Source organism: Ylistrum balloti, unplaced genomic scaffold (genome assembly GCF_031769215.1).
Source record: "Ylistrum balloti isolate Yb309-2 unplaced genomic scaffold, AGI_CSIRO_Ybal_v1 Utg370078, whole genome shotgun sequence".
Lineage (NCBI taxonomy): Eukaryota > Metazoa > Mollusca > Bivalvia > Pectinida > Pectinidae > Ylistrum > Ylistrum balloti.
This window is the reverse complement of record NW_026782116.1, coordinates 264,912-280,119: the sequence shown is the minus strand read 5'-3', so window position 1 is coordinate 280,119 and position 15,208 is coordinate 264,912. Positions and strand designations below refer to the sequence as shown.

The following is a 15,208-nucleotide window of genomic DNA, read 5'->3' as shown; positions in this document are numbered from 1 at the left end:
ACAATATGTTGACATTGTCCTAACATATAAATGATTTCCTTAAGCCACTTTCTACAATATGTTGACATTGTCCTAATTTATAAATTATTTCCTTAAGCCACTATCTACAATATGTTGACATTGTCCTAACTTATAAATTATTTCCTTAAGCCACTATCTACAATATGTTGACATTGTCCTAACTTATAAATTATTTCCTTAAGCCACTATCTACAATATGTTGGCATTGTCCTAACTTATAAATTATTTCCTTAAGTCACTATCTACAATATGTTGACATTGTCCTAATTTATAAATTATTTCCTTAAGCCACTATCTACAATATGTTGACATTGTCCTAACTTATAAATTATTTCCTTAAGCCACTATCTACAATATGTTGACATTGTCCTAACTTATAAATTATTTCCTTAAGCCACTATCTACAATATGTTGACATTGTCCTAACTTATAAATGATTTCCTTAAGCCACTATCTACAATATGTTGACATTGTCCTAATTTATAAATTATTTCCTTAAGCCACTATCTACAATATGTTGACATTGTCCTAACTTCTAAATTATTTCCTTAAGCCACTATCTACAATATGTTGACATTGTCCTAACTTATAAATGATTTCCTTAAGCCACTTTCTACAATATGTTGACATTGTCCTAATTTATAAATTATTTCCTTAAGCCACTATCTACAATATGTTGACATTGTCCTAACTTATAAATTATTTCCTTAAGCCACTATCTACAATATGTTGACATTGTCCTAACTTATAAATGATTTCCTTAAGCCACTATCTACAATATGTTGACATTGTCCTAACTTATGAATTATTTCCTTAAGCCACTATCTACAATATGTTGGCATTGCCCTAATTTACAAATTAGCAACACTTTGCTTTCAATACTTTTTTAATGCTAAATGAATTATATCCCCATACTAAGTGAAGTGTATAGCCTAGTTTCAAGTATGAATACAAGATTAACACAATTCAAGTATAGATATGGAATAAAGATGCTGTGGCCCTTACTTGTCAAAGAGGACATTGTGTTGGGGACACATTCCCAGGCTCTGTCGGATTAGATCCATGTCAGTACGGATGTCATTGTCATAAATCAGTGCATATCCAGATGTGGGAGGAAACAGCCCTGTCAGAATCGACCTTCAGAGACAAAAGTAAATCTTCATATTTTGAATTCAGAAAAGCTTACACAACAAGGATGTTTCAGAGCCTACCAGCAACACAAGAAAATAACATGAGGTTTACAGAGATTTACAGACAAATGACATAAGATTTACAGACAAATGCCATATGTTTACAGAGATTTACAGACAAATAACATAAAGTTTACACAGATTTACAGACAAATGACATGAGATTTACAGACAAATGACATGAGATTTACAGACATATGACATGAGGTTTACAGAGATTTACAGACATATGACATGAGGTTTACAGTTTTACAGACAAATGACATGAGGTTTACAGAGATTTACAGACAAATGACATGAGGTTTACAGAGATTTACAGACAAATGACATGAGGTTTACAGACAAATGACATGAGATTTACAGACATATGACATGAGGTTTACAGAGATTTACAGACATATGACATGAGGTTTACAGAGATTTACAGACAAATGACATGAGGTTTACAGAGATTTACAGACAAATGACATGAGGTTTACAGAGATTTACAGACAAATGACATGAGGTTTACAGACAAATGACATGAGATTTACAGACATATGACATGAGGTTTACAGAGATTTACAGACAAATGACATGAGGTTTACAGAGATTTACAGACATATGACATGAGGTTTACAGAGATTTACAGACAAATGACATGAGGTTTACAGAGATTTACAGACAAATGACATGAGGTTTACAGAGTTTTACAGACAAATGACATGAGGTTTACAGAGATTTACAGACAAATGACATGAGGTTTACAGACAAATGACATGAGGTTTACAGAGATTTACAGACAAATGACATGAGATTTACAGACAAATGACATGAGGTTTACAGAGATTTACAGACAAATGACATGAGGTTTACAGACAAATGACATGAGATTTACAGACAAATGACATGAGATTTACAGAAAAATGACATGAGGTTTACAGACAAATGACATGAGGTTTACAGAGTTTTACAGACAAATGACATGAGGTTTACAGAGATTTACAGACAAATGACATGAGATTTACAGACAAATGACATGAGGTTTACAGAGATTTACAGACAAATGACATGAGGTTTACAGAGTTTTACAGACAAATGACATGAGGTTTACAGAGATTTACAGACAAATGACATGAGGTTTACAGACAAATGACATGAGATTTACAGACATATGACATGAGGTTTACAGAGATTTACAGACATATGACATGAGGTTTACAGAGATTTACAGACAAATGACATGAGGTTTACAAACAAATGACATGAGGTTTACAGAGATTTACAGACAAATGACATGAGGTTTACAGAGTTTTACAGACAAATGACATGAGGTTTACAGAGATTTACAGACAAATGACATGAGGTTTACAGACAAATGACATGAGATTTACAGACATATGACATGAGGTTTACAGAGATTTACAGACATATGACATGAGGTTTACAGAGATTTACAGACAAATGACATGAGGTTTACAGAGTTTTACAGACAAATGACATGAGATTTACAAACAAATGACATGAGGTTTACAGAGTTTTACAGACAAATGACATGAGGTTTACAGAGATTTACAGACAAATGACATGAGATTTACAGACAAATGACATGAGGTTTACAGAGATTTACAGACAAATGACATGAGGTTTACAGTGATTTGCAGACAAATGACATGAGGTTTACAAGATTTACAGACAAATGACATGAGGTTTACAGAGATTTACAGACAAATGACATGAGGTTTACAGAGATTTACAGACAAATGACATGAGGTTTACAGAGATTTACAGACAAATGACATGAGATTTACAGACAAATGACATGAGGTTTACAGAGTTTTACAGACAAATGATATGAGGATATATAAATACTATAGTAAACTCACATAGTTGTTGTTTTCCCTGCCCCATTGTGGCCCAGAAATGATGTTATCTGTCCCTCATAGAAACTTAATGTCAAATTTTTTACAGCTAGTTTTTTTCCAGTCTTGTAAATCTGTAAATGTTCAAGAAATTTAAGATTTTGTCAGAATCACATCAACTCATAATTATTAATACACATAGTTATCACAATTAGGAACTCTTTAGAACTAAAGGACTCGCACAACTAAATCAGTCAATCAGTCATTGTGATTCTGTTTCATCTGCTAAGAATCTTACCTTAATTGAGATTTGGTAAAAATTTGTGCCCTCTCTGGGATTTAGATTTATAATTGGTGACAGGTGGAAGAAATTAGCATTTTTTAATTGGCTTCATAAAAATGAATAGTTTTAATAGATTTCTATGGTTTCATGAAAATGATCCATTTTACATATTTCAGTATCAGTGGTGCAGATTTAGACAGGTGTAAAATGTTGAGATTTTTCGCACAGTGAGTACTTAGTTTTACTTATAACTTCTGGCTGTTGACTTCTGAAGATGATAATAGTCAGAAATACCATTTAACCTACTATATTAAGCTATTTGTAGCCTCTGACAGGCATGTTTCTATGAATTTAGACAGTTGTTACTTGTGTTGAACTTCAAGTATTAATGTTATTAGCTTAAATGCAAAGTAATAACATATAGTAATTGATTTAGTTACCGAGACCTAGAAATAAAAGGGATTTTAGACAAATCATAGGACAGCAAATATTAAAAAACTATTTATTACTGTTCAACAACCTCATCATACCATCATGACTTCATTATATGTATCAGTTGGGGACTTACACTGATAGTCCCTATTTAATGAAGAATTAAACAAAGCAATGAAGTGAAAAATATTAGACAGTTCAGATTGGAATTTGTCCTATCAACTTTCCTGCCTTACTGCAATGAGGTACAGAGAATATATATTGTAGAAGCTAAGATATTTTTCTTTATTTCAGACACATATTCCACAGCTAGATTATGTCATCTGCCCCAGAAATCTGTGGTATATTGATGAGTCATGTCTTTTTAATTCTTTCGTACGATATTCAACAAAGGGAAATAACTCTTTTGCAATCATGATAATTCCTCTTACACTTTTTAACGAAAGAGCTTTGTCCATTACCTCTTGTCAACCTTATGACAAATCTAAGAACTTGTTTTCAATTCTTAGATAAAAAAAAAGTAAATCTACTATATGCCTCTATGAAATTCTAAATGACTTACCTTTGTAAGGTTCTCTATGTGTACACCCTGAGGAAGATGTGTAGGTTCTGCTTCAAACTTTCTAGCATACTCTGTAACACAATACAAAGATAATGGTTATAGGAAGCAATCAGACTTGGTTCCCCTTAAAAAGACTCCATCACAGTGATGTATATTTTAATAGAATTCATACAAATTACTTCAATGTCCTGATGAGATAATATTACATTTCTATTAATGTCCAACAAATTTTGTTTCAATTTATTAGTATAGATATGTAAGACTGTTTGAGAATTACAAATGAGTGTAACATCATATGACTGACCTGCATCCCTATGGTCCAGTGCACATGCCTGGTCCTCTAGCATTGAGCTGTAACCATTGTTACGACGACACATGTCCAGAATGTTGCCACAGTCCATTTCCTGCACCTTTGTAGATCCTGCACACCAGTAGGTCTTGGAAAACAGGAAATACCAGGGTCGAGGCAGGCCGTAAGATCCTGGAGTATCAACCATTTAGACTAAGCTATTAAACAGGCATCATAACATCACTTCTATCTACAGTTTCTTTACAAACTCTGGAAAACACCAGATCATTCAACCTCCTTTAAGGAACTCTTCATAGATTAAAGATTTGATAACAATTATAAATGATACTAGTAACTTAGATGCATTGTAGTCATGTTACAAACATTATGTTATTGATTGGACCTCATCCATGCGATATATTCAAATGTACACGATAAATTATAGTGAGGAAATCGGGTATTCAAATCTAAATCTTACCTGGAAATACATTCTCTATGTACCAAGCCAAAAGTGAGTACAAGAATGAGTCGAGTATCATCATGAGTACTGATGTGAGCAAGCTGTACTCATCATTTTCAACAGGGGACAGATGGATGTTGTCCCACTGAACTCCAACTCCCTCCTCCTCGTAGAATGCAAAGTACTTCCCACTTAGACCAAAAGCAGTTGTAGAAAACAGAGACTGGAACAGAGTACATTCAAATTGGCATGAGTCATTGAAAATACAGTGAGAGTAGAAGTTTCTAGCTTTACATTATAACAACTGATTATTTTATCAGATCAGCTGACATCTAGTTGTCAATGGTTCAAATCATTAAGTTTAGTTAAGTCTTGTTATTTCCTCCAAAGTCAAATCATTTTTTGCTTTGCTAGCTGAGAATTTTCATATCTTCATAATTCATAAAAGAAGAATTACATGTAGATCTAAGATTTGGCAATGCACTGACCACGAGAGACTTGATGACCGCCGAGATCTGGTCCCCTGCCACATCCTCCCTGATAGCCACATACATGTAGGGCACATAAGTGAGGAAGTACACAATACCAGCACAAGCTGCTGCCACCTTGGCTTTAGAGTAGAATGTGCTCACCAAGAACCTGTTACATACAAAGCATTTCATTACCAACACATACAAATATGTGCAATGTCCCATGCAAATCAGTTGATTATTAGATTTCTCAAAGTAAAATTGTAAAACATCATTTTTAAACTTAAGACCTGTCTCAATACTTATTTCAATCAATACATTTCCTCACAGACTGAAAACTGGCTGGGTAACTTTCAAATTGACCAACTTACGAAAACGCTATGGTGACAACAGCAAACACTTCCAGAGTAGTGAACACGATCCAAGGATTACTATGGGCCAGAACATTTCCCACCTTGAGCATGACAGTCAGTAGGCCCATAGTGATGGTCATCTGTATGAAGGTCATGGTAAACCACGCACACCAATGGACAGCGTTGCTTAGACCCATCATCCTCATCACCTAGGTAACACATTTATGTAACACTAACACCTCACCTAGGTAACCCATTTACGTAACACTAAAAAAATTAACATAAAAAAATTATTAACGTAACACACTTATCTTCACGCAAATGATCTGCTTGAAATATCTGACCTCAAGGTAAAAATGTTGAAACTGAATTAGCTTTCAGTTGTATAGGGGACGGGAAGTCCTAAGCTTTATTAGAGTCTTATTGTAATGACAAATACACAACAATCACATGACTACATATCGTATTTATCCTGCAATGAGCCAAGGAAGCAAAACACCAAACCTGAGGTTTAAGGTAGAATGGTATACCATTATAAAGAATTGTAGGGATTTCTACTTAAACACTAGGCACTTGGCTTGTAATACTCCAAGAACTAAAACCTTACTTAAACTGATGTATACCTAGGATATAACTGTAACAAACTACTTCCACGTAAGAAACAATTAAATCTGAATCTTACCTCCTTTAGTCTTTGTTCTTTCTCATACACAATGTTCTGCACCAGCATAGCAACGGAGTAGACCCAGGAAATAGTCAGACACAGTGGCATCACATGTTCTATCATAAACACAAATCTGAAGAGGAACACATGTTCTATCATAAACACAAACCTGAAGAGGAACACATGTTCTATCATAAACACAAACCTGAAGAGGAACACATGTTCTATTATAATCACAACTCTTAAGAGAAATACACATGTATCATAAACACAAACCTGATGTTCTATCATTAACACAAATCTGAAGAGGAACACATGTTCTATCATTAACACAAATCTGAAGAGGAACACATGTTCTATCATAAACACAAATCTGAAGAGGAACACATGTTCTATTATAATCACAACTCTTAAGAGAAATACCAGTACATGTTCTATCATAACACCAATCTGAAGAGGAGAACATGTTCTATCATAAACACAAATCTGAAGAGGAACACATGTTCTATCATAAACACAAATCTGAAGAGGAACACATGTTCTATTATAATCACACATGTTCTATTATAATCACAACTCTTAAGAACTCACTCATCATATTTATAACAGGAGTGGGGAAACTGTGTGACGTAACTGCCAGGCTCCACTACATCTCGACCAACTTGTACGTCAATGATGGCACGTTCAATGATGTCCTGAAACCAGAAGATTCAAGGTCAATGAAAGGGTGGTCGGGTGGCGCAGTGGTAACGCACTCGCATTTCACCTAGCCGACCTGGGTTCGATTCCCAGAACAGATGTGAAAAGATAAGGGGTCACCTGCCCGACCATGTTGGTTTCCCCTGGGTACTCCAGTTTCCTCCCACAATAAGACCCCTCGCGCCCTTACATTTGGGCCAACAAGAGTGATTAGTATAAGTTGACATAACTTGTTTTGCATTTGTTGTAAAAGAAATAAAGTTTATATATTAAGGTCAATGAAAAAGCCAAACCTAACAATATTCTATCATTTTTACAGAACATAAATAGATATTAATCATTTACCTGAAGACATGATCAAGGCAACTTACCTGTATCCAAACAAAGCCAAACTGGTAGTAGGTGTGTTGCCAGGATCCTGGCCCTGGATACCAGTAGCGATTCCGTACGTACTTAGTAGTTGGTGTGAAGGTAGCATTTTGTCGAATCTTGTATGTGACATGAGGAGGAAGACCTTTACCTTTCTGAAAGTTCTCAAATATCAACCCTGTGGACAACAGATCAATTCATTAAGTTGGTATACATGGCATGCGTAAACTTAACATTAATACAATTCATCAGCAGAGTGAAATAAAAATTTCCGTCATCAAATTAGTCACACTGATATCCTACTACTTATTCTTTTAATGTAGCAGCAATTTTCATTTATTTTCTTAAATATTTATGTTAATAATGTCATGGTACATATTTGTACTATTCTCATTTCTCTCTTACATAATATCACTAACCTGCAACAGTAGTGACATTTTCAGAATAAGCCTTAGTAAGGAAATAATCCACGAGATCTTCCTCTGTACGAAACCCTCGGAACACATTAAGGTTAATCCCTGCAAGTGTATTGAGCCAGCCACATGCTGCATTGTCTATATTGTCCAGTTCGTGAAGGAAGAATGAAATATCCGGTATGGAACTATTAAGGAACTGTTGAACGCCCTTCACTCCACGTAGTAAGGAAAACATGCCTTGGTTGTTCTTAAGTTGTCTATGCATCTACAATGTAATGTGACTTTGTGTATAACTTCCATCAATTGTACAAATACATTATTAATATTCTAAAATTGATTTATTAATTTCTGACATGATTATTTTCTTTTTTAAAGTTGGTGTTTTGTTCTTAAAATAAACATTTCTGCATCAAGATATGTTCCTTATTTTTACAACATACACTACCTCTTTAATGGAGGCTAGGTTGTAAGCTGTGGTGTTCTCCATTAGGTAGGTCCTCAGCTCACCAGAGATGTTGAGCCATTTCCTGGCATACGTACTGATCTCATCCATCAAGGCAAAAGACTCATTAGCCTGTAAGAAATAAAATCATATTCCATCAGCATCCAATAATATATATACATCTATAACATTTCCTTATGTACAATAAAGCAGGTTACCTAACTAACGTCATTCCAGGAACACAATGTACTGACACCAGCTAGTAAATAATACATACAAAAACTGCTTAGAAAAACAAAATATTAACACTGCCCTGAAATTATAGATCAGCACAATCTAGGATCAGAGAAACTATAAAACAAAATCATTCATTTAGTAAAATATACATAAGTTTTAATTGAGAAACAAAATATCAACAAGGCAACACAAACAATACAAAGCTCCTCCTGGTTCCAACCTAACTCAAGCACAATAAAGAAGGAGTTGTTCCAGCCTGACTCAAGCACAATAAAGAAGGAGTTGTTCCAGCCTGACTCAAGCACAATAAAGAAGCAGGTAAGTTATTGTAAATTTGATCAAAATCCTTATAAGGAATCCTGGCAAAGATCATCTCTAAATAGTAACTTTGGCCTTGACTCAACAGCCTTGAAACTAAAACTTCTCTGCGATAATAAACAACGTTTATAAGCGTATGAAGTTTACTAGAAATCCTTCAAGAACTGACGTTGTTAGAGCACTGACAAGGATTTTCTGAAAATACATGTAGTAATAAAGACCTTGACCCTAGAATCCTGAAATTCAAACACATACAAGATATGAAAGTCCTTAATAATGTGAATAATGATCAAAATTCCTCATGAATTAAAACTGCTAGTGCTGACAAGGATAAGAATTACATACATACAAACAGCCCTATTCTTAGGCATTTATCACAAAGGGATAACATTCAAGGAAAAATTTATAAACACAAAAAAAAAACAAAAAATATCAATAATTCTTTAGTTATTTAATCTTATTATCTAATCATTAGACTTGAATGAAAATGCTGCAAATGTATCCACTTTAGATTTACTGATTAAAGACATAAATGTCTTCCTGGTACACCATTATCAAAATGTTTGAAATTTGAAATTACATTGTATGACTATAGAGTTTGGCACATGCCCTATCCATTAAGTACTGTAGGAGTACTGACCTTCTTGATGATCTTGTCTGCTGCAGTGTTGTTAGGGGCATACAGCACTTTAGGATTACTATACAGAACATGGACCAGGATTTTCAGGTTGTCCTGTTGCGCCCTTGATATTCCAAGGTCATCTGGAATTAGCAGTGACATCAAGATTCAAAAGTTACCAGTAACAAACTAAAGATAAATATATCAAACATTCATATGCTAACAGGTATAGTTCTTCAGGGCCTTTCACAGTCTTTACAGAGGAGAGAGAAGATCAGGAAATTTATACCAATCAACATGTGATATAACTGCTACTGCCAATATTAGAACGGTATATTAATGACAAAACAAGAATGACATACCTAGATTCAGGTGTTTTATGTCTCGCTCCATGCGTTTTTTGGGTACTTCCTTTGGTTGTCTACCACAAAACGTTCTCTGCATTCTATTCCACAGGTGCAGAAATCCCGCAAACTTGTTAGGTGGCTTTTTCGTCAGTTGGTCGTCCTTTTTGTTTGAAAACATATAATTATACTTTATTAAAAATTCATTCATGAGACCTAAATTTTGATTTTTTTTTTTTTTGTATAAACTATTGGAAATGTAAAAATAAAAGATAAAAAAATTAACAAAAAAAGAGGGTTTTTTTTACTTATACCTACTTTCACTGTCATAATTTCATTTCAACAAAGTTTATTGACAATATTTAAACGTTGAACTGGATTGAATAACAGTCACTGTCATAATATGATATTAATCCAACCTTTTGACAGTGTATTTCATAATAGCAATAGTAAAGTATAGAACTGGTAGTACAAAGGTCCAAAGTTCAATCTTGATGAAGGCATATGATACTGTATACATCACAATATCAGGGATTTTTTTACAGGCTACTTGGGTCTGAAAATGGGCCCCATTCCCAATAAAAATGTTCAATTAACTTCTAGATATGTGTTGTGTATTTTACTCTTCTGAAGAAAAGTTTTTAGAAAACATAACTTGATAGCTGTACAAGTAAATGTGTAACACTATATTTTCACCTAAAGGGCAGTTCTTTTCATTGTTACCTTATCTTTTTTTTCAGCGTCATCATCATCATCCTCATCTCCATCCTCTACTACTGTTGCTGCTGTAATGTTTCCAGGTAACCCTGCGGTGACTGTGACATTGACAGGGCTGGAAGGAGTGGTCAGGTTAACTCCATCGCAGGCATCCTGGGGAAGGGTCTCCGCAAATACACTCATCTCATATAGACTCTCTTGGAACTGGTAAAACTTCTGGAGCTAGATACAGCAAAGAAAAGTAAAAACTTTAAATGTGGCACGTGTGGGTAGTTATATGACAGGAAATTTAACCAGGGAAATTAATTATTTTATAGCAGACCAATTGTTAAGTAAACATAATTGAAATACTTGTGCACAGATATAAACAGCTATTACAGAACCCCAGTGAATGCTGAGATATCCATAAAATATGTCCAACTGCTTGTCTCAGTTTGACTTTTATCGCAGATCTCAAAGAGCAATAAGACTACTTTTGCTGTTTGTCAAAACAAGAATGAGCTTAATTTATTGAAGAGCTTATCAAAATGAGTCACAAAGGCCTTGCAGAATGGCAAATCAAGGACATAATTGACTCTTCTGCATCAGCTGCTTATCTTGATCTTTTCCTACACTGAAACCAACATGGACAGCTTTCCACCAAGCAGTAAGATAAACAAGATTATTTCAATTTCTCTATTGTGAATTTTCCATTTCTGGATATCAATATTCCTGCATCCCCAACATGCAAGAAGTCATCAACTGACAGACAAACTTATAACACAGGGTTTTAAAAGATTATGGGGAAGTTCTATTGTTGCCATAGCGATCTCATTGAGAAATATTTCTTTGTGTGATATGAACCTGGACATGACTGATGCTTGTTAGTTTACCTGTTTGTTCCATTGTTGTATACCTTGTTCTTATTTGAGAACCTGACATTTCTTACTTGGATTGATCAAGGTTTACATGGCAGGATGCTTACTCAGTTGGAACACCTGATCTTATTCTTGTACTTTTTCATGATTCTCCATGTAAATATTACATTTGTTCATATTTTGCTCTAGTTTTATGGAATTTGAGTTTAGATTATGATTATGTTGACAGGTTGGTATTTTCTTTATGTTTTTCGCTGATTTGTTTTCTAAATATGATTCCCCCTCAGATTAAAATTCTTATCTATCACTTGATGTAGCTGTTCACAATTTTGACCTTCATTACCATCTGAAAATATTAACTTACCTCCTTCATAAATGTCTTCACTTTAGTTTCTAGAGATGTCAAGTTGACTGTATGAAGTTGTAACTGAAACATCAAATATTAACAGACAAATTGGTTCTCACGGTCATCTAAGAAGCTTTCTTTTAAGAAAATATTCTGCAAACCTTTTCCAGGAACTTCTTCAGAAATTTTGAATTTAGTTAAGTATGGAATGTTGGCAGTACTGGATACAAAACAGTTCAAAACTGCAGTAAGCATTAATAGGCACCACAGGAACTAACATGTAAAATTCAAATTCTAGTCAATGATTTCAGAGAAAATGCTCTAATAACAGATGTATAATGAGATGGCTACCAGCACTGTTTTACAGGTAGGACAATAGTACTTACAGCGTTGATGACCTCCTGGTCATCGATCTCCTTTTTGAGAAGCACAGAGAGATTTGACAGTTGTTCCTTACTCATATTACACAGACGACTCTTGGCATCAGCCTGCAGGGACCAAGTTAAAATTTCAGGATATTTCATAATAAATATATTTGTATATAAGATAATAGATAAGTTTACTCAAAGCAACTTGGTGTATTGAAATGTCCATGTTCAAAATGTTTTGTCTGTCAATCAAAATACAAAGGAAACCTTGTCATAGGGAAAACAAGTAATAATGCATTAAGTCTCCATATAGTAGCATGTTTTACTGGATTGTAGCTTTCTACAAGGATCAATGGATGCACCTTGGATATTTATCTGAGACTAAATACAATTATTATTGGTACACATAACCTAACATTAAGATATGAGGTCCTTGGTTTGACACTTCCAACCCATGTTGGTTGTGTTTCACACTTTACCCCAATTGCTGTGGATGACATGTGTTCAGCCTCCCATATGTTGTTTAATGAGACAGTCACATGCTACTACAAGGAAACCAACTTAACTGAACTAACCTAACAATCCATCATTTGACTCAGGTTAAAGAAACTAAACTTACGATGTATGACTCATTACTACTTGTCTCAGGAATGATAACTTGAAGGAATTCATCATTACAAGCTAGCCGGTGTAATGCTGTCGGAGAGAAGAGCACCATCTGCAATAGAAAACAAAATCAAACTGCACTGATCAAGTCTCAAAGCTTTTTTCTACCTGAACAACTGAATGTACCTGCACAAATCAGAACATATTGCATTTATATGATATTTTCTTTAAAATTGAGAAGTTAATCCAATTTTTTTCTTCATTTTGGGAAATTATCACTCACTTAAGCAAAGAGAAAAATTTTTTTTTGGTTATAAAGCAGCTGAAATATATCACTAGGTTCTTAAAGAGAGTAGTGCCATATTGAACAGTATCCTTATAATAGGTGAATTACATACATAGTTGGAGTAGAAACAACAATGACTTTTAACTGTGATTAAACTTAGAATGGTAATAGTTTGAAGATTCTAATGATTTGATTGTAAAATAAATTTGAATGATTAGTGCTGCTATTTTGTCTACAATCTTAAATTAGTCTTAAGACAGAGAAAACATGAGTATTCAGTGCCGTAAACTTTCTTATGAAGTAAAAAAAACAAAACAAAGATGAAACACATAATTGCCATTTAAAAATAATTGATGTTGAGACCTTCAGAATCTGTGCAGTCTCTGCTGGCGTGATAGTCTGTAAAGCTGGGTTACCATCCATCAGGTCTAGGTAATGTGTGAGAAACTTCTGTACGACAGGGTCAGTCAGCAAACCCTCATTGTGAATTACATTGTAAAATAAAGTTTCAGAGGAATCTGTATTTTGTGAGTTGAAGACATCTTCCAGTAAGTTACTCTCATTGAGTAATGACTGAAAAGGCACTTGCTGAAACTCTTGATGGTCAAAGAGTGATGGGAGTTGTAGATGGTCCCATGGGATATCTCGGCGGAATCTCCGTAAAATGGTATGTGCTGTCTGTAGATCTTCTCCAAATAATAACTTGTTTAACTACAATCAAAGAGACTCCTATTAACACAATAACCAGGTAACTTCCGTTGGTTCTAAGTGATCTTGATAATTATACTAGAATTTGTACAATATAATACCATACCAAGTATCTATATTTCAGTATGTCTCCAAATAAATGTGAAAACTATCAAGTAATGAAAGTTTACATACTGAGTGGTAAATCAAATTCTTGAAATTAACATCAATTAAACTTTGACTTAAATTAAAAAATGGCTGTACTTATTTTTTTTTTAATTTTTAATTTTGCTTTGCTTCGTTTAATTGATCTCTAAACTGAACATGCATGAGAGCTTGGTTTTTAATTGGTATAAATATCAAACATTAACAATTATAGAAAGCAAGTGGAATCTGTTCAAATAAACTTTCAGAGGAGCTATTAAGTACATTTCTGGAAATAGCTGTGAAAAGAATGGTTTTGGGACCAGTCCATGTTATACCTCAGAAACATGCACGGTCGCATTTAATATGCTGTACACATCGTCCAAAGGAAGAGACAGGTTGTTATGGAGGTACTGAGCAAACGTCTGTCTGTTCCCTACTACAGAACCAAACCTAAAATCTACAATACAAATAAAACAAAGGATCATTTATTTACAGAATATAGATCAATATATACATTGGCATCAGACATTCCCTTATATCAAGCTGTGAGAAGGCATGAATGAGATTAACTACCAATAATCCAACAGGCCTAAAGATTACTCTGACTCATGTCAGGGTTAGGTTCATCAGAGAATCCCAGAGAGCCAGCACATTACCTCTGACTTACAGTCAGGAAATGGGCTCATCACAGGACCCAAGGGAACGAACACATTACCTCTGACTCAAACTTAGGCAGCGGGCTTATCACAGGACCCAGCCAAGGGGACCAACGCATTAGCTCTGATGTAAAGTCAAGAAGCGGGCTTATCACAGGACCCTGGGAACCAACAAATTGACTCAAAGTCAGGCAGTGGGCTTATCACAGGATCCAGGGGACCAACACATTGACTCAAAGTCAGGCAGTGGGCTTATCACAGGATCCAGGGAACCAACAAATTAGCTCTGACTCAAAGTCAGGCAGTGGGCTTATCACAGGACCCAGGGAACCAACACATTAACTCTGACTCAAAGTCAGGCAGTGGGCTTATCACAGGACCCAAGGGACCAACATATTTGTTCTGACATAAAGTCAAGAAGCGAGCTTATCAAAGGACCCAGGGAACCAACACATTGACTCAAAGTCAGGCAGTGGGCTTATCACAGAATCCAGGGAACCAACAAATTAGCTCTGACTCAAAGTCAGGC

General features: G+C 34.8%; 1 protein-coding gene across 1 annotated transcript in view; it reads right to left on the bottom strand.

Moving 5' to 3' along the window:
• LOC132549823 (ATP-binding cassette sub-family A member 2-like) overlaps positions 1 to 15,208 on the bottom strand; it is a 71,835-nt gene that overhangs the window by 20,979 nt on the left and 35,648 nt on the right. The window contains exons 5-24 of the mRNA XM_060213796.1: positions 14,359 to 14,480; positions 13,553 to 13,900; positions 12,917 to 13,015; positions 12,316 to 12,417; positions 11,948 to 12,010; positions 10,733 to 10,948; positions 10,028 to 10,172; positions 9,687 to 9,808; positions 8,495 to 8,623; positions 8,053 to 8,314; positions 7,636 to 7,811; positions 7,157 to 7,260; positions 6,584 to 6,698; positions 5,920 to 6,110; positions 5,567 to 5,717; positions 5,097 to 5,301; positions 4,634 to 4,810; positions 4,330 to 4,400; positions 3,077 to 3,186; positions 1,027 to 1,158 (exon numbers count right to left, since the gene is read on the bottom strand). Of these exons, the coding sequence (XP_060069779.1) occupies positions 1,027 to 1,158; positions 3,077 to 3,186; positions 4,330 to 4,400; positions 4,634 to 4,810; positions 5,097 to 5,301; positions 5,567 to 5,717; positions 5,920 to 6,110; positions 6,584 to 6,698; positions 7,157 to 7,260; positions 7,636 to 7,811; positions 8,053 to 8,314; positions 8,495 to 8,623; positions 9,687 to 9,808; positions 10,028 to 10,172; positions 10,733 to 10,948; positions 11,948 to 12,010; positions 12,316 to 12,417; positions 12,917 to 13,015; positions 13,553 to 13,900; positions 14,359 to 14,480 (3,040 nt within the window). The remainder of the gene's footprint in view (positions 1 to 1,026; positions 1,159 to 3,076; positions 3,187 to 4,329; positions 4,401 to 4,633; positions 4,811 to 5,096; positions 5,302 to 5,566; positions 5,718 to 5,919; positions 6,111 to 6,583; positions 6,699 to 7,156; positions 7,261 to 7,635; positions 7,812 to 8,052; positions 8,315 to 8,494; positions 8,624 to 9,686; positions 9,809 to 10,027; positions 10,173 to 10,732; positions 10,949 to 11,947; positions 12,011 to 12,315; positions 12,418 to 12,916; positions 13,016 to 13,552; positions 13,901 to 14,358; positions 14,481 to 15,208) is intronic.